Genomic DNA, 27,830 nt, shown 5'->3' on the forward strand with positions numbered 1-27,830 from the left:
AGCCCGACGCAGCCTTTCCTGCTCAGCTTTTCACCTTTTTCAGACTCTGAAATTACCACTAAGCATTTCTGTTAGTTTTCTATTTATCTCTGTTCCATATGGACATAGATATCATCTATCTGTTCATCTATTTCTATCACCTATTTATCATCTGTCAACCTACCTACCTACCTAGCTAGCTACAGAATCTATTTACATCATCCATCATCCACCTACCAATCTATGTCTATCACCATCTGTATCTATCTATCTTCCCTATGATTTACATCATGCTGTCCACGTGGAAAAGAACTCAAACCAAGTCCTGTCCAAACTGTAACCTCTAAAGCCCTCAGACTCCGTGGTTCCCTCTTGTTCAACTTTTCTTTTACCTTAAAATGATCATATGGAAACCTTCTGCTACCTACTTCCAGAGATTAAGGAATTCATTTATACTAGGATGATCTCAATAGTTGTTGGGAATCTATCGCATCCGTCTCAGGCTGAGGCACTGAGATGACACCTGCACTTCACACACCCACATGTGTCTTTGTACAGCCGTCCTACATGAACGCATGCAAGGAGCTCTCACGAAGGACACAAGTCCCACACATTTCTCACAACTACACTGAGAGTGATGCTCAAAATACTTAAGGACCGGGACATCCGAGCCCAGGCCACTGCCCTGACCTGGCCGGAGGTGCCTGTTGTTAACCCTTTAACTGCTGGACCAGAAGCCCGTGGAGAAGCCTGATGGATGGACGGGGTGACCAGGAGCCTGGGACAGCAGGCCCTTGGCAGCCAGCGTGTCCACGTTCAAATATATTAACAGCAGCCCCCGAGTGCCTGTCCGCCCAGCCCATCCTACCTGCTGCTGAGATAAACCTTCAGGCATTGGGGTCAGGATGGCCTCGGGGTGCCTGCAGTCAACATCGATAAATAGGTCCTGCTCTTCAAGACCAGGTCTGTGATCTTAAAACAAAGTCAAAATGCACTGGTTTGACTCTGAAATAATACACTCAGAACACGTTTACACAGTAAATACCTGCGAGAACAATACCTTCGGAGTTCCCTTAATTGTCTGCCGCTTGCAGAGCACGCCCCCTGAGCAAGCCCCCTGAGCAAGCCCCACTCCACCCCAGCCCTCACGCTCCCCCGGGAGGCCTTGCCAGCTGCCTCGGTGGAGCCCAAGAAGCAGGGGCTGGCGTCTGTGGGGGTGGGAGGGCTGCCGGGGCCGCAGACCTTGGGAAATGAAGGACTTGGTGCGAATGAAGGACCGGCCCCTCTTCACGGCGGCCTTCGTCCTCTCGAGCCCGTCCTTGGTGCCGTCCTTTGCAGCCTTCATGAGCTTCTGCATCTAAAAGAGGGAGAGGTGAGAGGCAGGGCAATGAACTCCACACAAACCTACTTGTTGCTTTTAATTTATTTTAAAAGAATACTGTCAAGTAGTTGGGTCTTGAAATGTCACCAGAAATTGGCTTTTTGATCTGGGAGAGCTTTTTCAGCTGTTGTGAGCACATACTTATTTTGGGATTGTTTTAAAAAAGTGGGGGAGGAGGGGAAACAAACTTTAAAAACAGAGCCCTTCTTTGACTTGGTTACGAAATTCCCCGCTACGTTTAAAATTCAGTCCTTAGTCCTCGTTTTTATTATAATCACTTATAAATACAAAGAGATCTGTAGACATGGCAGGTGGAGAAATGAAAGCCCATAGGCGGTAAACAGCAAAGCACAGGAAACAGCAGAAACCTGGCCGCACACCTGCACTGCCCACCTGCCGCTGGGCGCCCACCGGTGGTGCCTTCCTGTGCCCGCCCAGGCCTCACAGGGGTGCGCCCGCCACACGGGGCAGCCTGTGCCCATTCAAATGGCCAGATGGAGTCAGACGACATATAGGCAGAGGGACGCCCCTCTGCAGGGGGTTGAGTCAGAAAGACCGGGCCCCACGCAGGGGAGTTTGTCGGCTGTGGGTCCCTGGAGCCCCGGTCTTGGTGTAACATGTAGATGGGCCATTAGAGCTCGGAAGCGCCCAAGGACAGGCCCTGGCATTTAATCTACATTTTCTGATTCTTGAAAAACCTCACATCTGAGGCACCGGCCATTCATTGGGCGCCAAGTGATGCTTCATTTAGAGAAAACCCAGATGGCCTCCTATGCGACACAGCAGTGCAACTTCCTTTCCAAGTGACCCCTCATCCTCCTGGAAAGCCTCTTCTAGCAAAGGCGGGGTCCCACGACCCTTGCCCGCTCATCTGTCTGCTGTCTATCCCTCTCTCAGGCCTGCCTTCTCCTGCTGGTGCGCCCCAGGAGCAGACCTTCAGGGGCACCGCCCGGCCGTGTTTGTGCAGAGTGGCACCGGCCCAGCCCTCGGGCCTGCGTGGGAGCCTGCGTGGGAGCCTGCGTGGGGAGCTGGCTGGAATTTCGCACTCAGCCTCAGGCTGCACTGCGCTCTGTGGATTTCAGGCCAGCACTGTCTGCTCCCCGTCGCTCCCCTGGGGAGCGGAGCTTCCAGGTTGAGGGGAGACCCCTGCACCTCCGCCCGACCATCTCTGCGGGTCCCTCACCCCCATGCCTCAGGCCGCCTTCCCGAGGAAGCGCACCAAGACCGCCCCTCGGCCCCCTGAAACCAACCACGAGCCGCTCACCAGCAGGACCCCACTCCAGTCCTGCTCTACCTCGTCAACACCTCAAGGCCATCTGGGCTCCTCTGACCCTGTGTCCCTTCAACCCGAACCAGTCGCACCCTGTGGACGTGCCCCTGAACACGCTGCCCGCCTCCCGCTCCTCGGACACCACCGTGCCGTCCCGCGGCCGTGCTTTCCCGACCCCACGCGCCCCGCGCCTCTGCTCCGAGTCCACCCCACTCTTCTCAGAACTGGACGGCTACACTTCGTTCTTCATCCTGACCCCAACCAGGCTCCCTCCATCGAGAATCAGAGCTGCAGACAGACAAGCAAGGAGCCTCAGGCTGCAAGCCCCCGTCCACGCGGAGCAATAAACACACAGGGTCCAGGGAGCTGGAAGGACTGCGAAGGTGACACAGCCAGCCAGGACAGAGGAGCCGCGTCCCTGACGCGTCCTGCGGCTCTGTGGGTACGGGATGAGGGGCGTCGCCCGGCCTGGCCCTCAGTCACTTCCCCGTGGCGGCGCTCACTGCTCCCACGCACCCACGCTTCCTCGGCCCCTCTGCTCCCTGCCGTCAGCGTGTTTCCAGCCGCCACTGCGCTGGCCTCCTTCACACACGTCCATCCGAGACCAGGCCCTGGGCTCCCTGGAAAGTCGGCCGGACGCTGGCTTCCACCTGCACGGCCACGCGCCCGGGCACTGCCTCCTGCCAGGAGCCAGCCTGACGCCGGCCTGGACGCCAGGAAGCCAACCCAAGGCTGGGCGCCTGCTTGAAAAGCCTGCGACACAAGAATACTGGGGAGTAAAGCAGCTGGCTGCTGCGGGGGGCCTTTCAGGTAAGGGCCATTCCACACATGTAAACAAGTCACAAAACATCAGAAGGGCAAAAGGTCAAATTGAAATGAAAGTTACTTGACAGTGCCCTTTTAAAACACATCTCAAGGAACTGATCGTCACCAGGTTCAAATCCAGCAGTTCTCAAACGTTCGGTCTCAGGAGCCTTTTACTAAATTTGTCAACGTGATGGAGAGCCGCACTGAGCTGCGGTTTACCTGGGCTTTATTCAGCTGTGTATACTGTATGACGAATTAAAGCTGAGAAAATTCTGAATATTTTTAATTAGCATTCAGTTAAAAGGAATAATAAGCCTATTACATGTTACCTTAGATAACACATTTATGAAAAATTATTATATTTTTGAAAACAGATGGCATTGTTTTGCGTTTTTGGCAATCTCTCCCGTGTCTGGCTCAGAGACAGCTGGATTCTGCCTTCAATTGGCTGTGAGGTCACACATGTCGGCACCTCTGGAAAATCCCTCCGTTCACATGGGAGTGCATGAGAGAGAGAGAGGCAGATGCCTCTGAATTAATAGGAACTCGCTGAGAGCGTCGGGGTGACGTCTGGAACCCCTGGACCACACTTTGAGAACCGCCGTCCCAATAAAAAACGGCCGACTTTGTTGCCTTCACATTGCTTTTTAAAACATGGCCTAGTTTTGAATAAGCATTTTCAACGTAGCTGGTCAAAAAGCGAACCACACTACCTTCAGTTCATGCTTTTGCTTTAGCTGCTGAATCTCTACCGCTCCCACTGTGTTTGCCATCAAATCTTTCATCTTTTTCTCATAGTGCTCCTTTAAACGGGTTAGGTCATGGGAAAGCTACAGCATAAAGAAATACAATTTTTTCACAAAAACGCTCTTTTTTGGTACTTTACACAATCTTACATTGAATTGACTCCAGCAGCGTCTGGCGAGTGGTGCTCCCACGCCACGCTGCTCCTGCCACGGGCTCCCAGGGACCACACACCACGCAAGCCCCTATTGCTAGCCCACCGACTCTTGGAAATAAAATCGTGAGTGAGTAAAACATCATCAAAAGGCAGATGCAATTTCAGGTGAGCCAGGCTGGCGACTTTTCTATGCAACCAAGAGCAAATAAATACACACCAAAAAAAATCTGTGCAAGATCATTCCTTAGTTTGATGAAATCAAAATAACCAAATATAGACAATGTGTATAAAATTATTCCTTTACATCAGCACCAAATAAGGAGCTTGAATTTGAGGCTGTACTGAAGGGTGGCATAATGCGGGGACAGCCAGCACAGACATTTAAGTCCCCAAACTGACGTAACTTCTCTCCAACTGGTGGGGATGGGGTGAAATCTCATAAATCACGGTTGTGTGATCACAAATGTCTCAAATATGCAAACTGGGGCCCTTCCGCTCCTCTGATGAACGCTTCCCATGTCAACCAGGGCGAGGACACAGGAAGTGATTTTTGATAAAAATTTGAGACTGTTTCTGAAATGACGCTCCAAGAACTTACAGTGTTGTTTTGGTGGTTTTTACAATCTGACTTCTTCAACTGGAAAACTGGGTACTGCTTACTGCTCTCCCAATGTGAACACCCGGTCTTCCCATCTGGGTCCCAGGATGTTGCCAGGAGACGGAGCGAGGGAGCGAGACGAAGCCATGCTCCCGCCCCTCACTCGCGAGCCAGTTTTGCGGGCCGCGCACCTGTCTGTCTGTCCTCCTAGCACTGGGGCTGCTGAACCACTGGCACTGTGGGTGGTCTGTCTGGGAACAGGGTCCATTCGAATGGACGGCAAGGAGACCAGGGTTTTTGTTAGATAATCATGCTCTGGGTTCATCGGGGGTCCAACCATGACCTAGCCCATCTGTGCTGTCATCGCCCAGGCTGGCTAAAGATGAAATTGAAGAGTGTTATGACCGCTCTTCCACGGTACCCACTGAACACTCCACCCTGCTGAGATCAGACCCCAAAGCATTACTTTTAAGTCTCAATTCAAGGGCCAGCCGAGTGGCTCAGTTGGTTAAGAGCGCGAGCTCTGAGCAACAGGGTCGCCAGTTTGATTCCCACACGGGCCAGTGAGCTGCGCCCGAGATGAGCTGCCACTGAGCTGCCAACAGGTGACAGGATGGCTCAGCTGGTGAGAGCACATGCTCCTAACAACAAGGTTGCTGGTTCAAGATGGTGGGCTGTGCCCACCCGCAACTAAGCTTGAACACAGCACCTTGAGCTGAGCAGCCGTGAGCTGCCAACAGACGGCCAGATGGCGATTGGACTTGGAGCTGAGCTTGCTGCGCCCTCCACAACTAAGACTGAAGGACAACAACTTGGCTGTTCCCCTTCCCCAATTCCCCAATAAAATCTTTAAAAAAAAAAAAAATCTCAATTTAAACCCAGAGCGTCAGCCTCAGCTGTATTGAGTCAAGTCCACCTGCAGCTTCCCAGACCGGCTCGGCTCAGCTGTAACAATTCTGGTGACGGAAGGGCCGAGCTCCTGGGAGAGGCCTGCGGTGACACCGAGCAGTGGGGCCAGCCACCACACATGGGTATTGTCTTGAGTTTCATGAAACAAGTTTACAGACATGAGAATAACCTATAACAACCTGTACGATATGCCACAGACACCTGGAGGCCACAGCCAAGTGTATCCATCAATCTGGTTCCTGGGCACGGGCAGGGTGGACCTGCTTACCCATTTTGTTGTAATGGTGAGGCGTGAGGTCACAGGCTGCATCGATCACAGGCAGTCTGTCTGGCCCCTGTGTGCATGTGGCCTGCATGTCACCCTCACACAGGAAGTACATGAGTACGTGGACACCACTGCAGACATCAGTACAAATCAACCCTTTTACAAACAGCCGAAAACCCAACAACAAAAGCACACACAGAACAGACAGTCACCACTGAAAGCTGGACAGAACCTCACTCGGAGGACTGGCCTCAAGAGAACAACACCCAGTTCTAGAACTCACGCTTCAATCTCCAGTTCCTTCTCAGACCCTCAGCTAAGGAACGTCACACGCACGTGCACACTCATGTACACACACACACACACACACACACACACACACACACACACACTCCCTTTAAGGAAGCACAGCCCAGGGCAGTTAGCAGCTTCTGCCCACATCACTTGTAACATATCCTGTTTTTATACCTTCCTGTTGGAAACACTGAGGTTCAAACCACCCTTAAGGGACAGCGGGGCTGTGCCGTGTCTCAGGCAGACCCGACTGGATCGAGTCAGCGTGCAAAGCAAGCAATAACTTTGTGCACGAATAGGGTTACATGTACATTGCACAAGCAATCCAGAGAACGTCTGTCTACTTTCTTAAAACATTCAAGACAGCAAGCTTGCTTAGGGCCTTTAGTGATTTAGCTTATAAAACCAATTTTCCCACCCTGTCACGGTTACTCACACTTGCTTTGTGAAATGAGGGGTGCCTTCTCATTTGCCACTATCTTGTGCTTTCCTCACACTATGTACCAACATCTTAAAGAATAATTATTTAGCTACTCTGTGAAGCGGCATATAGTTTATAGTTCCGTTCACATGTTGAAGCGAGCTATTCTTCACTTAAACGAGCAGACGGAACACTCACCTGTTTTTTGTGGTTGCTGCGCAGGAAGGACCTGGGGACGCCATTCTTGCACTCGGAGTCACTCTGCTCTTCGTAACTTTCAAATTCACTCGAACTCCATCCGTACTCCAGAGAACTGTTCCCACCTTCATCTCCATTCTCAACATCGTCGTAAACCATTTCATCTGATGCGTCAATGCCAGAATGAAATTAAAAGCGTAACAATCACTAGCTGCCCTCGCGTGCATGTCTGTCAGTATACCTCACTGAGAACGGGGGTGGGCATTTCAGAACAGCCAGGAGAAGCGGTGCAGAGCCCCGGGCCCGCTCCTCCGAAGGGCGCAAGGTGGGCCCTCCGGGGTGGCGGCGAGGCACGGGGTTTGACAACGTTCTGATCCTCCAGCCTGTCTGTGTCCTGAGGACCCTGGTCCTCCACAGATTCCACAATCACACCAAATGATTCGCTGGCCACAGACAGCTTTCCATGAAGGAAATTTTTCTTTAGATAAATGTTTGGAATATAAACATATTAGTTCCATGAATGAATGATGGATGGATGGACAGAAAGGTGGATGGATGAATGGATGGACGGGTAGATGGATGGACAGACGGGTTGATGGGTGGACGTGTGGATGGATGGATGGATGGATGGATGATGGGTGGATGGTGGGTGGGTAGATGATAGTTAGAGAAGAGTCAAATATGCGCCCAGTAAAGCTCACTGTAGACAACTGTAAGCTTTGCTGTGCTGAACATGACCTCATAAAGCTTATAAACAATCTACTGCTGTATTTAAATGGCTTCATCACGTCACTCATGTCAGAATTCGTGAAGAGCACACCACACACCCTGACAAAGGTGCTGCCAGCCGGGGCTGACCAGAGCTGCGCTGGCAGGTGGGCTGCTGTACACACTTCCCCGGGTAGTGGCCCAGCTCCGCCTGTGCTGGGAGCAGCCTACCTGGTGGGTAAGTTCCCCAAGATGCATTTCAAGCTTGTTTTTACAGAAACTACCCTTTAGTTGCCACTTTGTTCACTTCATGGATTTAAGTAACTACCCAGGAGCATATTTATTCATAAGCACTTGGGAGTTTTATTTATGCAGAGGCCCAATTGTAAGCATGTGTCTTTCCAGTGTGGGCTCCAGATAGCGGGGACGGCTCCGCCAGCCGAGAGGGGACAGCGCTGGGGACGTAACTGCTCACAGCCCTCGTGGAACTGACACGCCGAGACCCGCTTCAGCGCTCCACCGTTCAGCCTGCAGTAGATGTGAAGGGCACGCCCTTCACCAGGGAAGGTTCCTTCTGAGTCTTTCCATCCAATGGCCGCTGGATCCTACTGAGCGTAGACTGAGATGAGGTTACCGGTTACGTCGGCCAGCCTGCTCGCTGGGGAGACATTAAACAGCCTGCTGCCGAGGAAGGGTCCTTGAGCTCCCCCGAGGAATCCGAAGGCCCAGGACGGCCCTTCCTTGTTGGTTGGGATTCTGCGGGACTTGATTTCCTGACGTTTGATTCAGGATATTCAGCATCAGGCCTTCCAGGTGAAGGGGACTGTGTTTACGCTGACGCCCTGACGTGGGTTACGGGGTGTGCTGTCTCAGTCACCAGGCCTGCCGTGCCTTTCGCTCTTATCACGCGAATCTCCTTCCTCCACATTCTCTGACTTTGCTCTGCTTTTATGCACCAAGTTGGATGCTGAGCTCGTTGTTTTTCACGTTTTTTTTAACAGATACCATTGTTTCTATACAATTCCTTATTATTTTAAACCTACCCCATAAGTTTTCACGTAATGTTTTCATTATTCAAGTCAAAACATTTTCTAATTTCAATTCTGATTTCATATTTGGCCATGAGTTGGGTAGTAGTGTGATTTTTAATTTTCAAATGTTTGTGCTTATTTTTCATTGGCATTATCCGGTTTTTATCAAGAAATGGGCCTGAATACCAGTTTTTTGGCATTTGTTAACATTTGCTTTGAGGCATACTATTATGCAGTTAATTTTCAGAAATGTCCCATGTGTTTGAATACAATGTGCATTCTGAAACTCGTCACTTCAGGGTTCTATACGTGGCCCTGGGTTAACATACACTGTGCTCTCTGTAACTTACTAATGTTTTACACAGATCCATAACGGTGGAGAGAGCTTTCTTAAAATCTCCCGCTTATTATGCATTTATGTATTTCTGATTCTATCTCAGTCAGATTTTGCTTTACAAATTTTAGGCTATGTTGTTAGGTGCACACAAGTTTAGAGCTGTTACCTCTCTCTACTGTGAAGGCCTCTGTGTCTAATGTTTCATAGCCTAACATGTTAATATATTATTATAGTCAAAGTGGCTCTATTTTGGTTAGAATTGGCCCTATGTTCCTTTTTCCATCCACTTATATACAAATGTTCTTATCCTTAAGTAGTTCTCATAATCTGTGTCTGGCTTTGCTGTGTTATCCAACCTGAAAATTTATTCCTCTGGCAATTGCAGTCATTTTACATTTACTATACATACCAATATATTTGGACTAATTTTGATATCTTTTTTCATACTAGTTGCCATGCTTTCTTAATTTATATTTTCTTGCTTTCTACCATATTGGATTTTGCTCTCCCAATTTGGAGGTTAAATAATCTATTTCTAAAACAAAGACAAAAAAAAAAAAAAGGAAAAAACAAACAGAAAAAGAAAAACAAATAATCTATTTCTATTCTTTTAGTAGTTACTCACCAAATGTAGACCTGATCTATCATATCAAAAACAAAAACAAGGGCCGGCCGAGTGGCACGATGGTTAAGAACTGGCTTGGGACGCCAGAGGGCCCCGGTTCGGATCCCACATATGTGGGCCAGTGACACTGCCCTCCGCAGCTAAGATGCTGAACAACAGCTCAACCTGTTGCTGGGCTGCCATGAGGCGCCGGCGACGGCGTAGGCTGCAGCCCCTGTGGCAGTGGGTTGCCATGGGCTACCGTGTGTAGCCGGCAGCCAGCGTGAGCGGCCAGCAGCCGCAGTGAGCGGCCGTCCAGAAGCTGGTGACTGATCTGCCTCACCCGGGAAGAGCACAATGATGGTGCCAACTTGGGCCAGTGAAGCAACGTCCTCCACAACTAGACTGAAGAACAAAACGATAGCAACTTGTCTGTTCCCCTTTCCCCAATTCCCCAGTGCTGTTCCCCTCCCCCAATTCCCCAATAAAAATCTTTAAAAAAAAAAAAAAATCAGTATCCACACCCTCCTCCTGAAAACACACACAGCCCAGGGTCTCGGCAGCGCCCGCCCCGTTCTCAGAGCCCATGGCCTGCCCAGGGCCTCAGGGCCTCTGTGTGCTGCGCTCTTAAAGGGAAACAGCACTATTGATGCTGTGACGCTGGTTTAGATGCACCCCAAAATTTGTCAGTTTAGTTGCTCACTATTCTTTTTTGTTTCCTATCACGTTCAGTATCCTTTTCCTTGAAATACATTAAATATTTCTTTAGAGTCTGAGTGGTAAGTCTCCCCCATCTTTGTCTGAATTTGCCTCTATTCTCTTCTTACAGGGCTATACTTTGGCTGGATGTGGAAAGTTAGGTTGAAATACTGAGTTTTCTTCAGCACTTTGGGAACATTGTCCAGCTGCCCCCCGGCGTGGTGACAAGTCTGCTGTTCTGTGCAGATCGCGGCTCCTTCACACACAGTCATGCTCTCGCTCGTTAGGACATTCACAGCGGCCTTGGCGCTCAGCAGTGTCGGCTGCATGTGCCGAGCGAGGTGTGGGCGGACGCTTGGCCTGCGCTGGATTTGTATGTCTACAACCTGAGAACTTATGACTTTCCCTAATTCTAGAACATTCTTAGTAACTCTTGCTTCTGTTTTCTCATTTATTAGACATATGCTGGTACTTCTCAACCTCCACATGTCTCACCTTCTCATTCACCGTTTTCCTGTCTTCAGCTCCTTATGCTTCTTGAGGGAATGAAGACAGCCTCTGTCAATGTTGTGACATAAACACACACACACCAACCCTCTCGCACATGGTATCAGTGAGACACAGGAACATACAGAGCATGAACATGACACACACGGGCTACACATCTGGGGAGCGTGCACACACGAGGCATTTTCACATCCATAGGGCAACACGCTAAACTGAATCTCCTAAACCCCAATTCCAAAGTCAAACCTGGTTCAGAGTCTGAATTTTCTCTTGGCACATCATCGTAAATGGCTTCCTCTGGATCTGGAAGGAAAGAAGGGGCAGCCTTACAAACTGACCAAGCTCAACCGAGTGCAACTTACATGCTCTAGGGCCACAGCTCCTTATGACGATATACCACCCCAAAATTTAGATTGCAACTACTGTTAATTAATGGTACCTTACCAAAGCACAAACATTATTTTTAGGGCATGATATTTTCTTGGGGTTGAAGGAAATCACTCTAAACACACGAGTTGTGAAATACCTCTAATAGGGGGTTTTACAGTTTCAAGGCTAATTTCGTCCATTGTTTTGTGTTCAGTTATGTATTTCTGTATGGCTCTTTTATAAACATTATAAAGTTATGGTGTTCTGATATACAAAAAATACAAAAGTGACATACAGTTTCAGAAATAAAGGGACAGCTCAGCTGATGCTCTATTAAGAGGGGAACTTAGAATAAACTAACGACGTTAGGGTTTTGCACCTGGATATGAAAGGTAGCCACCTGCAAGTATAAAAATGTTTAGGACAAAGCTTCTCAAACTGTACAATGTGGAACATCAGTGTCCTATGAAATTATAACAAGTTTTCTTAAATAAAAGCGTGGGCGGGGGGGCCTCCACAGGCAAAACTCTTAGGTGTGCGCTGTACTGGAAGGTCATGGAGGAGGGTGGCAAAAAATCTGAAATTCATTTAAATGTCTGTAAGAGTTCCATGCTTTATGTGGAAATCAAGCAAACCATGTCTTACTCTATGAAAACCATAAAGGTCACTGGTCACAAAGCAACACAAGAAAGGAAGTGAGGTGAGTATAACTACCTGTCCCTCTGACCTGCAGCCACTGTCACCATCCCCACGTTATGAGGGTGGGGGCTCAGGAACAGTCTTATTCTCTTGCTTTCTTGTAATATTTATTAACTGCCACAACAGTGACTATTCTTCTCCTGTTAGATAAGGTGAGGGACTACAAGTTTACAGAGCTTACTTTCAAATATGGTTATTCTACTTAACTGTCATTTGGGAATACAAACAAGCAGTGCGAGAAATTCAGACAAATTTTACTTTGAAAATAAAATTGTTAGATAATAGCAAGACAATAATTTAATCTTGTAATGATCCTGATTTATTACCTCCCTAGCAGAGTCACCTAACTACATTGATTCCTTTGTTTTAACAATGTCATAATTAAAACCAGAATGAAGTGTTCCAGGAGATAATTTAGTAATTAGGAGACAGCTAGGAATAGTACTGTCTTGTAAGTCAATCATATAAGACAATTACACAGATATTAGGGAGCCAGTGGATAATAAATGAGATGATTTAAAAAGCAATCTTTACTTTTCCTTTAAAAGTTAAAAAATAAATAAATCTAGCTAAAAATAGCTGAGCTTTTGAAACCACACGTGGAACAGAAGGTCTGGCGTGCCATCTGGTCAGGGGGTTGGCATAACCACCCACCCACCCCCTCTTCAAAAACGATGCCATGAAAAAGCACCTCACTGGGGAACGGCAGGGCAGAAGGCTCGTTAATGTGTGGGTGACCTGCTGGTCGTGGGCAGGGGTCAAAGCATCCACTCCCCAAACCCACAGCGGTTACAGGACAAACAGCAGGATCAGGTCTGGAAGGAGACGTGTGTTGGGCGCAGAGCTGAGACAACTGAGAGGAAACGGGGTCCGGCTGGTGAGCCCGGGAGTGCAGACAGTCAGCTCTGCTAATGCGCCAGGTAAATGAATGTCATTTACAAGTTTTAGACCCAACAGGGCACGAGGCCAGCCTGACAAACACGCCAGGCGCAGCGCGGCGCGGGCGTGGGAGGCGCGGGCGGGCGCTTACTCTCCATCCAGGCGGTGTTGGCCGGATCTGCAGCCCACCGGGCGAGGGCACTGTCTTCCGAGCGGACCCGATCCTCACTGAAGGAAAACAGACCATAAAATCAGGATACTGAGCCTCTTTCAGCGACTAGGTTGCTCAGTGTCCCCAGAGTATACACATGCCACCACACGCGTGAACTGTGTATTTTCCCAGATATGATTACGGGATGTCCCAAATTCAAGTTTTCATTCGTAGCTCTTTACAAACCAGGGATTAGAAGCCCCACCATGTGCAGAGCACGTCTGTCACGCAGGAGCGTGGAGGGGTGCAGTCCCTGCTCCCAAACTCCTCAACGGCCCCCGATTCTCAGCAGGCCTTGTGGGGGGCCCGCTACGTGCCACCACGACACCAGGCTGCAGAGGCACACCCGGGTGACACGGGCCTTCTCGGCCTCAGTACAGGTCCTGAAGGAAGGAGACACCGGACCACCAGACGCAGCAAATGCTCAGGACTCAGCCTGCAGTACAGTGGCCACGGGGCCACGTCAGAGTCCCCCACAAAAAGTGACCTGGATGTCACCCTGCAGGAAGGAGGGGGAGCCAGTGGATTGCTTCATTCGGAGGAGTGTCGAGACCAGGTTCACACAACAAATCGTGCGTCGCCTCTGAGAGGCGCAGCGGGGACACTAGGAACAGAGTAGACCAGAGCGCAGGGCGGGCGTCCCAGGGGAGCGTGTCACCCCGAACAGCAGCGTCCACACTGAACTGGGAAGGAGAGAGGCTGGACCTCGGGCGAGCATCCGGGGGAACACAGGCAGCTCTGAGAAAAGGCCGTCACGGGGAGGTCCGTGGCCACAGCCAACCACACTTCAGAGTAGGTGACAGAGATGGCGGTGTCACCTCAGTGATAACAAGCGCTCTCTTTTATTACTTTTTTATGCTAAAAGTTCTAATGAGCAGTGACATAGTTACAAGATTTAAGAGATGAGGGAAAAGAGCAAAGGTCTGGAAAACATCCGGATAACAGACCCTTTAGCTGCTCGAGGGTGTGCGTGTGTGTACGCAAGGAGACACCGTCAGGCCTGTGCTTAGTGGAAGAAATCATCACACTCCAGAAAGAGTATTCTGGCACTTTCTAAGTTTGAAATGATAACAAAATAAAAAGTTGCCCAAAGAAGTAAGGGAAAATCTGAATCAAACATGAATGGCATTTCAAATTATTCCTGAATGTTTCCTTCCATATGTTTAAAAAATTTTACACTTTTGAAAATCATTTGAGGTTACCATTCACTTCATTTTATATTTTTTTCTTCCAAAAATAATCGTCCTTTCAAAGAATATATTCTTCACAGAAAATTTTAGGTCACCAATGATAACATACCATCCACTCATCTTCAATTATACACAGAAGTGTGATTTCTAATAAAGGCTCTGGGGTAGATCTACTTTGTGACATAATTCTGTATGTAAGCTGGGTAGAAAATTTTGTCGAGTGAGTCCTTTCCCCAGAGATCCTGTCTCAATTTTAGAATTCCTATAAGAAGCATTTTAAGACCTTTAAAGCCCAGTGCTAACGACTGCAAGGAAAAGCAAACTGAGTGTGAGAACAGCAGGGCTCAGCTCCCACCCTGGGCTCCGCCTCTGCTGACGGCTGCACGTGTGTAGGGGACCCCGCGGCCACAGCGCTGGGGAAGCTCAGGTGCCATCACCCATCCACCTGGCCACGGTCACCGAGGGGCCCTGAGGGCAGCATGATGGGTCCTGCAACCACACTGCACGCAGGACAGAGCACGTCCCCCACACAGGGGGCCGGACGGGTCGCTGCCTTCTGCCTGTGGCACTCAGACAGGGCCCCGTGTGTGAGGCAGAAGAAACTGGGCTGTGCTCTGAAATACGAAAGGCGACAGATCAGGGAGGTGACAGTCTAGACAGACAGACGGGCATTCAGAGTGGGGAAGACCCTTGGGAGGGACTCAGGGGACATGTGGATGTGGCTGGAGAGAGAGAGCTAGTTGAGGAGAGCGATAAGAAAAAGCCTGATATATCACAATAGATTTATATTCTAGGGAAATGTATTCACTCATTCATTCAATAGTAACTTCCTGAGAAACTGAAGTAACTTATCTTTCGGCCGAGGGCAGGCCCTCTGTTACAGGCGCTCACGCCCCTTTCCTTCAGAATGCGGCCTCTGAATGATGACGCGTCACCAGTGCGGCTATCTGATGAGTAAACCTCTGCCCCACTGATATTGTAAGAAGAATAAAGGCGCTGAGACCGGATGACTTACCATTCTATTCCTGACGCCTAACCGCGTACACGTTTGGCAAAAGAGAAAAAATAAAAAGCACACCAACCAGGCGCCACGTACTGACCATGCTAATTGGCAGATGTAATGAAACCTGGTCAGACAAACCAGACTTCAAATCAAAAAAGTTTACAACAGACAAAGAAGGATATTATATGTTGATAAAAGAGTCAATAAAGCAAGAAGACATCACAATTACAAACATAAACACTACTAACAAAGGGGCCCCAAATATACAGTACAAAAATGGAGAAAACTGAAGGGAGCGATACACGGTTTTACAATAATAGTTGGGGACTCCAATATCGCACTTACAATAATGGACAGAAAACCAAGCAGAAGATCATTAAGGGGACAGAGGACTCGAACAACACCCCACGTCAAAGGGACCTGAGAGGCATATAGGCTACCCAATGTGAAGCACTAAAAATAAAACTAACAAGTAAATAAATAAACAAAAGGTTTTTAAAGGCTAACACTAAGTAGAAAACAGCGAAAACGCTTCATGACATTGGACTTGCCAATGCTTTATCAGATATGACATTGAAAGCAGATAATAAAAGAAAATAATAGATAAATTGGACTTCATCAAAATTAAAAATGTTTATGCATTGAAGGATATTATGAAGACAGTGAAAAGAAAACCCACAGAATGGGAGAAAATATTCACAAATCTAATATCTGATAAGGGATTAATACTGAGACTATATAAAGAACACAACTCAACAATAAAAACCAATTCAAAAATGGACAAAGGACCTGAATAACTTTCTCCAAAGGTGACACACAGATGGCAAATAAACACATAAAAACATGTTCACCATCCTTAGTCATCAGGAAGATGCTAGTCAAAACCACCAAGAGAAACGTTTCACCCTCGCTAGGATGGTTATAATTTTTAAAAATGGGAATTTAAGTTTGGTGAGCTTGTGGAGAAACTGGCACCCTCACACAGCCGGTGGGGATGTGAGACGTTGCAGCTGCTGTGGGAACAGCCTCGCTGCTCCTCTCGGCGTGGACCGTGGAGTCCCCACAGGACCCAGCAATTCCGCTCCTGGGTGTGTATGCAGAGGAACTGAGGGCGGGGAACCGAGCAGACGCTCCTACGCGGGCGTCCGGAGCAGCATTACTGATAATGGCCAAACAGTGGAAACAAACCATGTTTCCATCAACAGGCGAATAAGGAAACAAAATGTGCTATATACATACAACAAAATATTGTTCAGTCTTCAAAAAGGAAATTCTGACACACGCTGAAACATGGATGGACCTTGAAAACGTTATGCTCAGCGAAATAAGCCAGACACAGGAAGACAAACACCGTGTGAGTCCACTAACGGAACAAGAGCCAAGTCGTAGAGACACGTGCAGAACAGAGATTACAGGGGCTGGGGAGGGGGCGGGCGCCCGTCGTTGATGGGCAGTTCTGATTGCGGTGATGAAAACGTTTCAAATGTAGAGAGGTGGTGTTTGCGCAACACTGTAAATGTATTTTATGCCACTGAATTTTACACTTAAAAATGGTTAAAATGGCAAATTTTATGTAGAGATTTTTTACAATTTTAAAATGAATAATGCAACATACCAGAAACCATAGAAGAGAACACTTTAAGTAGGTGAAATGCATGGTGTGTGAATTATCTCAATAGAGCTGCTTAAAATAAAAAAATAAGCACACCTGCCACGCTAGGAGGTACTTGTGCTAAGAGCTGGTAAAACCAGGTCTTTGTCTTTAAAGAATTCACAGTCAAGTACCAGAAAGGGACACAGGAAATCACAGTGAGAGCACAAAGCAGTCCGCTATAAGGCAGGTATGCACACCCAACTCTGGAAGCTCAAAAGGAGATCTTAAGAAATGAGACATTTAAGCTGGGTTTTGAGGGGTGAGTAGGAGTTTGCCTCGGCGATGGATTTTCCCAGCCACATCAAGCCCATGAAATCGCATTTGTGACGGCAACTGGCATGAAAGAAAGACCTATAATCAAATCGGTTTGCAGAACTCTAGGTGAAATCTGGCTGAGACCAGGTGGAAAATCCCTCTTTTCCCAGCAAAGAATTCTGAGAACCTCTTGATGCTAAAGCACACTGAGCATCTCCAAGAGGGGGCTGAGCAGCGTGTGTCTTCCAGGCCCATCTGGCCGCGGACTCCGTGTGTTCTTCCACACAGAACAACACTAATGCCGGCAGGGCCGGGGTTCAGGACCCCACGGGGGGGCCTGGACCGGGCAGGTGGCCGGAAGACAGGAAGGCCCCGCAAGTCACACCTCCAAGCACCTGGGGGGCACTGCACTCAGCACGTCCAGAGACAGTCACGGACTCAGAACATCCGTGGAAAATTCACAGGTACCTGCTTGGCGGGTCCTCGGAACTCAGAGAATTAAACTGGCTGTCTTCTGCTACTTCCGGTGCTTCTGCTAAAAAGGAAAAGAATTCATATTGTTTGATGCCTGCTGAAAATGATTAGAAAATTGATTTTCATCCTTCAAATGATTTCATATTTTGCTTTCTTATCAACTGTAGGCTTAACCTAGCATAAAGATGATTAACTGATAGATTTTGGGGTTTTTAGCTTTTAGATAAAATGTATTCCAAATTGGTTACAATGAAGAGCGACAACCAAAGCTCTTATGAAACAGCCAGAAATAAAATGATACCCAAATAAATCAAGCTAGACTTAAAACAAGACATCGTATTCTCCCCCATTTCTTAAGTTTTCATGGGAAATTATAGTTGTGATTTATTTGAAAGTGTGTCTCCGTGGCAACCTCAAAAGATTTTCAGGGGGAAATACTTAAGTTCCTGATATTTGACAACCAAACTTTTTCCTACACTCACACGTGCACACATGTACATTCACACATACACAGCCACACCCTACACTCACATGCATGCACACTCATATTCCTACATATGCACACGCTCACACACACAAGTACTCACATGTGTGCACTCACATTCCCACATGCACACTTGTGCATGCATATACTCACATGCGTGCACTCATATTACCACACATGAACACACTCATGCACCCACATACACTCACATTCCCGCCCACATTCATGCACACACAAACGCGCACATTCCCAAACATGCACACTCTTTCACACGCGTACAAATACATTCACATGTGTGCAACTCACATTCCCACACACTCATGCACACGTGGACACTCACATGTGTGCACTCACATTCCCACACACTCATGCATACCATAAACTCACGTGCGTGCACACCCCCACTCCCACACATGCGCACACATGAAGTCCATCTCACACACCTGGTCTGGTCGGTGTTGTTGCTCGTCTGGCTTTGATTTACCAAGAGGAGTGACACGCTCGGGACAAAAGTCTTGGAGCTCAGTGGCTGCGTGGTAGCTGCTATGCTGCCAGGGCTGCCCACAAAAATCCTTTTTCAAGGGATTTATTTCATGCTAAGCCACCATTCTTGAACACTTCCCAACTGCTCAGTAGTTGACAGCTCAGGGAAGCCGGGCTCCCTGTGGTTAGCTTGGGGGCTCCACCCGTAAAGACGGCCGCCTGACCCCAGTAAGTAACACGGTGCCCATGACTCCGTGGTGGGGGTTTGCCGGGCAGCACACCAGGAACCTCACAGACATTAACTCGAAAGCTCTCAGGGACCTGAACACTTAGGTTTCTTCCCAAGGACCACAGGGCAGGTCTCAGAGGAAAGGCATCTCGGGGGGAGACAGGCAGAGCTGTGAGCCCCTCGGTCCCCGTAAACAAAGAGTCCAGCTAGACAGACCAACTGCAGAGCCTGCAGTTCACGGAGCAGTGGATGACACAGAGCACATGCACACATAACCACAACTTAACATAAAACAGATGAATGCCCCCAAACACACAGGGTTCAGAGCACCTGGGGCGAGGTGGGCCGGGTCGGGGGAGTTCACTGGACCTCCCGAGGGGAAGCGACACCCCAGGTCAGACTCTGCTTCAAACTTTCCCAAACAACAAGCTCTGAGACCGCTCCTTGATTGTGTTGCTGTCACAGGAGACAATCTGGGCAATAAACATGTAATGACTGGGGGTGAGGGTGGGGAGTGGAGGATAAACGGTGAGGCGCAGGTCCCACCACTGCGCATGGCGCCTGCCGAAGTGCAGAGGGGGCCCTACCTTCCTCGTGCAGGGTTGGGGTGTGCACGACGACAGGACTGGAGTAGGCGGGCAGCAGCACGGGCAGGCTGGAGGGCACCGCGTAGCCGCAGGGCACGGGCACCACGTAGCCACTGGGCACATGCAGGCTCACGCTGTCCCCCTCAGCCTCTGGGTCCGGGAGCCGGGGCTGGTCTTCCTGGAAGGGCGTGATGTCGATGACGGAGTAAGGGCTGACTCTGGCTGGGGCCGCAAGCTTTGTCGGTTCCACCGGCACGACCAACACGGCCATGTCTGTCCCCGTGCTGTTTTCTCCTCCTGGAGCCAAACACACACCCGTCAGGGCTACACGCCCTCCAGGGCTGCAGGTAGGAAGGGTGCAGTAAGCCTGAACCCCACCCCACCCAATGCCAGGGCTCCTGGAGGTTCCCAGGCCCATGGGCCTGGAGGAGGCATGTGAGGAGCACCTGGCTTTGGGGCAGGTGGCACGCACATGGCCTGGCAGCTCCCAGGACGGCTTGTCCAGGAGACAGGTAAGTTAGAGCTGCCCAAAGTTGGACCGTAACTGTGCTCGGCTTCTGTTACAGGCAGAGATGCACAGGGCTGGCCCAGCCATCCATCTGGTCATCGAATAAAGCAGCCAGCTCCACCTCCAAATGTCAGAATATAAATTAAACTCCTACATTTAATTCATCTCAAATCACATTAGTGTAAAACTATGTTATGTCCTGCAGTGACCGCGGATGAGGCCATTTTCATTAGAACACAGGAATACCTGCCGCCTCCAAAATATAAACAGAAGGCAACTCGACAGGCTGAAATCGTGGAGCGCAGGACAAGGAAGAGGGTCAGCCAGCCTGCATGAAGTCCTTTCAGCTCACGCCTCCTGAGAGGACGCCCATCTGCAGGGAGAGGAGGGGGCCGCCTGGGGACTCACCTGAGCTGCCGGAGCTGCCGGAGGTGGCATCTGCACCCGCGTCGCAGGCCGAGGTGGCGTCTGCACCTGCGTTGCCGGCCGAGGTGGCGTCTGCACCCCCGTCGCCGGCCGTGGGGACACCTGGGGCTTGTCTGTCAGCTTCTGGAATTTCGTCTCCGCTGTCAAAATCGAACTGTTCTCCCTCCTCCTCTTCGTTATTGTTACTGTCACACTTCACTTCGCCTTCTAAAGTTTAAGGTAACACAACTCACAGTTAACATCTATTGCTAGCGAAACGCTTTTCACACAGAGACCAAAATGGGAAGGACGGTGGGCGGGCTGAGCTGCCCCCACTGCGCTCGCGAGCGCTTTTCAGCAGTAAAAAGGCCTGGAATTAGGCTTCTGGGCCAGTGGTCTCCACGTCCTTCCACAGGCCCCACAGCCCCGTCTGAAATGGAAAAGGAAGTTAGAAGGAAAGGCACTCCACGCTGAGACTGTGGGCTTTGAAAGCCGTTCGGGAAGGTCGAGTCCTACAGATGTTCTGAACCGCAGGGCAAGGTGGGGGGGTCGGTACGCCCGCAGCTGCTACTCCCCCATAGGACGGCTTGTCAGTCCTGCTGCTCCTCGGCTGCCTCTGTCACCCCGCTTGTGACGGTTCTGTCCAAGGCTGCTCTTTGGGGAGGCGGGAGGGGACACAGGGTTTGTAGGCGTGAGGGTTGGTACGTCACAGTCATGCAACGAGACAGTGACCTCAGGCTGGCCTGAGCCCCAATCGCACCCCCACCCGCCAGCAGACGCCCGTCCCTGCCCCGGGGCGGCACCCTCTGTGTGTGGGGAGGGTGCGCCACCGCAGGCCCAGAGCCCGGCTCCACCCGGCTGTGCCGAGGCCACTCAGGGGCTCCGCACGGCTCCTTCCACAGCCGGGACTGACGCGCAGGAGCCTGTGGAGACCCACGGATGGGAGGTGCGGTGAGTTGTGTTAGCGCTGAAGAAACGCTGACACTGACGGAGGCTGGACAGGCGCAGACCCAGGGACTCTCGCCTCTGCGCCCCCAGCTCCAACTCAGCACCCACAAGCTGCCTCTCCGACTGGCCAGCGTCAGGTCACCAAGCGTGGCACATGTCCTCTTAAGAAACACTCCATGGCGGCCTGGCAGCTGGAGTTGCCCCAAATGGCCTTTTCTGAGCATGGGTTGACTGGGGGGTGAATATTTAAAATTAAGGTTTTAGAGGCAGGGTAAAATTAAGGTTCTAGGGAGGGAAATAGACAAGTGTTTACTTGGGTCAATCTACAAACTTCCCTTCCAGCTGGGGCCTTTTGGTCCCGATGAATCTTCGACGGTTGGTCCAAAAAAGAAAACTGTTTTAAACGTGAGGTGTTTACTTTTTCCTTGCGTCTCTGGAATTAGTGATACATTCTAATCGGGGCTTGTAAGGGCGACGGTTTTCATTTCTCCAATGAACAGAGAGGTCAAGGTGTGCAGGACGGGGGAGGACAGAGTCCTCCTGTGCCTTGGGGGGGGGGGGCCAGGGAGGCCCGGCCAGCGACGTCCGGCTGACCGTGATACACGCGGGACCCCAGGGAGCATTCTGGAACACTTCCCACCTAGCTTCTAATGTTTTAAACGTATGATAACGACAAATGTTTACATGGAATCAACAAGAGGCTTCCGAAAAATACTTTTTAAGCGCGTAATTCTGCTAAGAGTGGGTGGTGTGCGTGTCTGGATGGTAAACTGCCAATATGCCCTTTGCGTCCCCTTTGTCTCAGATGTTCTATTACAAAACGTTTATCTTCAGGAAATACAGATCTTCACAATACTTGACTACAAGGATATTTTTTAAGAAACCACCTAAATATCTTATAATAGATTTTTCAAATTATCACACATTCATACAACGAGACAGTATGAAACCATTAAAGTTATTTTGTTGAAGATTATTCAATAATACGGAAAGAACTTCCTGACATATCAATACGTTGTGGGGTTTTTAATGGTCTTTTCACATCACTCAACGGAAGAGAAGAAACACTGGGAAATGGGGGCCGGGGGCCCCCTGCTGGTGGGAACGTGACATGGTGCGGTCGCTATGGAAACAACCGGCAGGGCGATTCCTCAAACAGCCGGAGGCAGAACGGCCGTGAATCCAGCACCCCGCTTCCAGCACCCCACTTCCGCGGCCTGCAGGCTCCTGCTCACAAGTTCCAGGGGCCGCGAGGTGGGGCCGCGCGTCCACGCGGGAGGTGGACACAACGTGTCCACGCGGGAGGCGGACCCCACGCGTCCATCACCGCGGTCAGCGCTGCTCGGCCCCGCGTGGCCGGGCCTGGAGGACGGTGCTCAGCGCTCAGGCCAGTCCCGTGTCACCCCACTGAGGGGTCCCTAAGGAGTCGCAGCCTGGAGAAGGAGGGGGGGCTCACGCGGGACAAGTGCCTGTTTGGGGGGATGACAGAGTTCTGGAGGTGCTGGGGGTGCTTTTACAACCATGTGTGTGCTTACTACCGCTTAGCTGTACACTTAAAAATGATTAAGATGGTACATTTTGTTAGGTATATTTGACCACAGTAACCAAAAATAAACTTGGTTTTGATCATTTAAGCCCTTTCTCCTCACACATAGACCAAAATATTAAGGGGCTGTCTCCGGACGGCTGCTAATGACGAGCATTTTCTCCCTTGTGCTTTTCTGCAATGAATTTTCTACAACAAATACATTTCTTGTCTGTTTCAATGCTGTTTCACTTAACAACATGTTTCCACTTGGCAGTCTAGTCTTTGGGAAACATTAAATCCTTTGGTGTTCATATTTAATTAAAATATAAAAACCACCCATTTCCTAGAAGTCAGAAGAGAACATCTGTTATATAACCTTGAATTTAGCCTAACCAAGTAAAAAAAAAAAAAATCCAGCATGAGAGAACCACTGTCTGCATTGTTTGAGTCTTGCTGACTCACGTACTTTCTAATCAACTCCAATCGTGTCCCAAACAACAAGAAAACAAAGCATATTTTAGAAGATGTTTTTGCCTGTATTACTTAGTCAATATATTTACTAAATAAACTGGTGAACGCACGTTCGAGCAATAAATAAGTCTCTTTAACAGAAGAATAAAAATTTCCAGAACATTTTCCAAATACAATTGCTGGCAGCTCCTTACATTCCAGTTTGCCAGATAAACACGGCAGGAAAACAGCGGCACCCAAGCGCCCTGCCAAAGGCTGCCAGGAAGAAAGGCGCGTTCTGAGGCGGACGCCGCGGGGCTGTCGGTCAGCCGCCAGCAAGCCTGACTCAGAACCATGTGCTTTTCTTTTGTCAACACTGCTCTTCGGAAATTATCTCTCACTACCGCTGAACTTTCACAATTAGAAGGAATACACCTAGAAGTGGTTTTGTGAAAACTGGTTAAAAAAATAAGGCTCAAACAAAAATAAAAATAAAAAAGTAAAGCTCTACAATGTGTAGAGGCTCTTAAGAGTCCAGTGAGAGAACGAGACACGAGCTCTGGGACCCACAGCACATGCGCCCCCGGAGGACAGCAGCCAGCCACCGGACAGGGGACTGCGCCCCCTCCAACCACCGAGGCAGGCGGTGAGCCCCTGAGCACAGGCGTCCTGCTCACCATCAACTACGCAGCCCTCGGCAGAAACTGGCCTGCCAACCGCTCCACATGTGCTGTCAAACAATGAACAAATGAGTGAGTGAACGAATGAACAGATGAGTGAGTGAACGAATGGACAGATGAGTGAGTGAACGAATGGACAGATGAGTGCGTTACAAACATTTTTCTGCCTGAAACAGTCACTGTTCCCTCATAAGACTTCAGGGAGAAGCCCAATCCACAGAACGGAACAGAAGTGAAAAGAACCCCTCGGAAGTTTACACCTTGATTCAGGACATGACACCGAGCGGCAGCCTGCGGAGTGCCAGGCGGTGTCCCTGCTCCCACGGGCGGGGGAGGAGGGGTGCTTTCAGCCTCTCACAGTGAGGAAAGGATCCCCACTGCAGCGCTCGGCCCACCCGGTGGGGTGACGCACATCGGACTCCCCCGGAACGCAGTTCTAGAACATAGCTGCTGCTGTGCACCCTGCTCTGGCAGCAAGCCTGTGCTCCCGCGTGGTGACCGCCCGGGCCCACGGACAGCACCAAGGGACCCTCCCCCGCCTCACCCCCACCAGCACTCCCCCCACAGGGCTCCCACGAGCACCTCGGGAAGACTGTGTCCTCACGGAAGTGTCAGCGACACCAGCTGTCACACAGCAAATGTGTACGGAGCACGCACTCTGCTGCACGCACTGCTGTGGGTCTTTGGGGGCCCCGGGAATCCCTGGCCTCGTGGGACCTACATGGAGCCTGCGGCACCTTCCGGTCTAGTGCAGCCAGGCGAGGTCCTGGGTGACGAGCAGCGCGGGGCGCCTTTGAGAGACCTGGGTGTAGCTGACATCAGTGTGATGAACTGAATCATGTCCCCAACTCCTGCGTCCAAAGCCCTAGTGGGACCTTGCCTGGAAACACTTCTCTGCAGAGCTGGTACTTCCAGAAGCCAAGGGACACCCAGGGCTGGCGGCCACCCCCAGGGTGCAGAGGTGATGATGCAACCACCGGGGTCTCGCATTCATCATAATGACCTCCGCTTTTCTGGAAAAGCTTTTTGGTGGCTCTAAATTCAGGGGTCATCTGGCGAAGGGATTTTCTGGGAACTGGCTTGCTTCCAAAGCACACAAATGAAAGGTGTGAAAGGGGCTGAGCCAGCATGTGACACAAAAGAGGCAAAACACAGACAGGACAAAGCCCTCCCTGGGCCCGGGAGCTGGGCAGCGACGGGCAAAGCACCAAGGTCACCCCTGAGGGTGATGGGAACAGATCACAGGACTGAGGGACGTGGAGGCCGCTCGTGCCACCTCCTGGAGCCGAACGTGGGGGACGGCCAGCAGGGACGGCCGAGCTCACAGGCCCCACGCCGCGCAGTCTCAGCGCCCAGACCAGCTCCCCGTGCCACCCGCTCTGGTGTCCGAGCTCGTGAGCACAGCCCTCTCCCTGGAGGCCTGCCCAGGGCCCTCCCCAGAGACCGTCCCTCTGGCCGCGTCCCGGGCTTTCCAGGAAACCACAGGCTCCACTGTCCCCAAGAGCCGATGGTCACCGGGGCTGACCAGTCACTGAGAACAGCGGCCACCTGAGCCAGCCTTGGTGTCCCTCACTGGCAGGGCCCATGACACAGCCGTGGCCGCACTGACTGACTTCTGAGCACCTTGGCGGTTTACACCTGTCAGGAAACTCTTATCAGCTCACCAATTTGAGCAGAAATTTGTAAAGCAAGTTAAACAGAACATTTTAAGAACATTCTATTGCTACTTATTGTGACAACATGGCCGTGCACATTTTAGTTTATGCCTACACTCGAGGGTAGAGCACCCAACACCCCAACCCCTAGGACACGCCAGTCGGCAACAGGACTGCCCAGCAGACCTCCCGGGACGAGGGTACGTCCGTGCTGCCCACGGGGACTGCACCCCGAGCAGCCCTGGGCTCCCGAGTGGCCAGGCGGCCGGGGAGCCGGGCAGCCCCTCGTGTGCAATTCCAGTCTGTACAGACTGTGCCCGGTGACGTCCACACGGAACCACAGAGGCCTGGGTCCCGGGGCAGCCGAGCCTGAGCCGCCCGCACAGCCCACGGGGCTCTGCCCGTGCCTGTGACGGCGTCTGGGCTGCGTCTCAGCTTGTGGTTGTTTTCCAGGCTTCACTGTTCAGAGCAGCGTCAGGTTCGGAGTGAAACTGAGAAGAAGGCAGATTTCCCTCACACCTCTGCCCCCCACACACCCACAGCCGCCCCCACCGTCAGCTGTCCCCCAGATGATGAACCTGCCCTGACACGTCATCACCCAGGGTCCACAGTTCACATCAGGTCACTCTTGGCGTCGCTCCTTCTGTGGGTTTGGACAGATGTGTAATGACCTGTACCCACCATCACAGTGTCACACGGAGGGGTCTCTCTGCCCTAAACGCCCCCTGTGCTCCCCTGTTCATCCTCCCGCCAACTCCTGGAAACCTCTGATCTGTCCCTGTCCCCATAGTTGGGCCTTTCCCAGAATGTCACAGAGTTGGGATCACACCGTGTGCAGCCCTCTCAGATGGGCTTCTGTCACTCTGTCACGTGCCCTTAAGGTTCTTGCAGCTCCCTTTACGGCTTGGGAGCTCATTTCTTTGTCGTGCTGATAATACTCCAGTGTCTGGATGGACCGCAGTTCATTCTGTCCCCCGCTGAAGGGCATCTTGGTGGCCCCCCAGTTCTGGCCGTTAAAATGAAGCTGCTGTAACACTGTGTGCAGGTCTGTGTGTGGACGTCGTTTTCAGCCCCTTTGGGTGAATTACAAGCAGCGTGATCGCCAGGCCTGTGGTGAGCGGATGAGGTGCAGGCTTGTAAGAAGCCGCGTGCTGCCCTCCGGAGGCCGCACCGCTGCGTCCCCCCAGCACCAGGGTCTCCGATCCTGACAGGGGAGGATGCGCCTCGCGGCTGGAGGGTCGAGGCCCACACCGGGCAGCCGTTCTCAGGTGGGGTCCATGGCCCGGCCCACTTCCCCTCACCCCTCCTCACCCACACTGAGGCCAATGTCCTCGGGTCCTGCCACCTCTGTGTCTGTCCCCTCCTCAGCGACCCGAGTCGCCTCCATCCACCCACATGGGGGGGAGGGCACAGGTCCCACCACAGCCCCTCCCTCAGCACCTCTCAGTCGTCACTGCCTGCAGCTGTGAAGTGGCTTCACAGGTAGCGGTGACTTATCCCCAAGCTGATGGCAACGGTCCTGCAGCAGGCACAGCCTGTTCTCCTCTGCCCCCTCCTGGAATGACCATCCTTGGGCGTCGGGGACACTGCTCTCCTGACAACCCACTGGACTCCAGGGGTCCCAGTACCACGAATCAATCCACCACTAGTGCTTTTGCTTTCAATACCCCCAGACTCTCCCACCTGAGCACCCCACGGGGACCAACCCAGCTCCGCCCCCAGCTCCCCTCCAGCTGGTCAGAAGGGCAGTGTCCCGAGGTGTGACTCCCGGGTTCCCGTGCTGCAGGGCCCCAGCCTGGCACAGACGCTCAGCCGGCTCTCCAGTCCTTCCATGCGCCCTCAGAGCTGGGACCCGGACACCGACCCCAAGCTTGGACCGGTGGCCCCCCCACGCCGGCCCTGCAGCCGCCTGGTCATGGTCTGTCCCCAGAGCAGGACATGGCGCCTCTTGTTGGCGAGTGTGCCCATGGACCTCAACACAGTGACGCCCCCGGCAGCCTAGCGGTCTCCTCTGGACACACTCAGCCCAGCCACGCAGCTGGAACTTGACCCGTTCACCAAGCGGGCTCCGGGCATGGTCTGGTCCGGCCGCCTCTCAGAACCCACGGCCAGCACGGCCCTGGTGTGGCAGGAGCCATACTGCTGTGCGGTCGGTTCCCAAGGAAAAGGACGTTCATGTGGCCTCTTGGAGTGACAAGGAGCTTAACTTGTCATGACACTGCTCTGAAAG

The 27,830-nt window shown here is 51.2% G+C and overlaps 1 protein-coding gene across 9 annotated transcripts in view; it reads right to left on the minus strand.

The window, feature by feature from the left end:
• ARHGEF10 (Rho guanine nucleotide exchange factor 10) overlaps positions 1 to 27,830 on the minus strand; it is a 108,171-nt gene that overhangs the window by 47,249 nt on the left and 33,092 nt on the right. For 6 of the 9 annotated variants that reach the window (XM_019668743.1, XM_019668745.1, XM_019668746.1 and 3 more), the window contains exons 3-11: positions 20,343 to 20,567; positions 19,427 to 19,723; positions 17,638 to 17,704; positions 13,008 to 13,084; positions 11,156 to 11,212; positions 7,024 to 7,187; positions 4,151 to 4,267; positions 1,222 to 1,336; positions 848 to 951 (exon numbers count right to left, since the gene is read on the minus strand). In XM_019668743.1, coding sequence (XP_019524288.1) covers positions 848 to 951; positions 1,222 to 1,336; positions 4,151 to 4,267; positions 7,024 to 7,187; positions 11,156 to 11,212; positions 13,008 to 13,084; positions 17,638 to 17,704; positions 19,427 to 19,723; positions 20,343 to 20,567 — 1,223 coding nt within the window. Of the gene's footprint in view, positions 1 to 847; positions 952 to 1,221; positions 1,337 to 4,150; positions 4,268 to 7,023; positions 7,188 to 11,155; positions 11,213 to 13,007; positions 13,085 to 17,637; positions 17,705 to 19,169; positions 19,283 to 19,426; positions 19,724 to 20,342; positions 20,568 to 27,830 lie in introns of those variants that run through there. The other 3 variants (XM_019668744.1, XM_019668748.1, XM_019668752.1) reach the window with 3 other exon arrangements.

Source organism: Hipposideros armiger, unplaced genomic scaffold (assembly GCF_001890085.2).
Source record: "Hipposideros armiger isolate ML-2016 unplaced genomic scaffold, ASM189008v1 scaffold_538, whole genome shotgun sequence".
Classification (NCBI taxonomy): domain Eukaryota; kingdom Metazoa; phylum Chordata; class Mammalia; order Chiroptera; family Hipposideridae; genus Hipposideros; species Hipposideros armiger.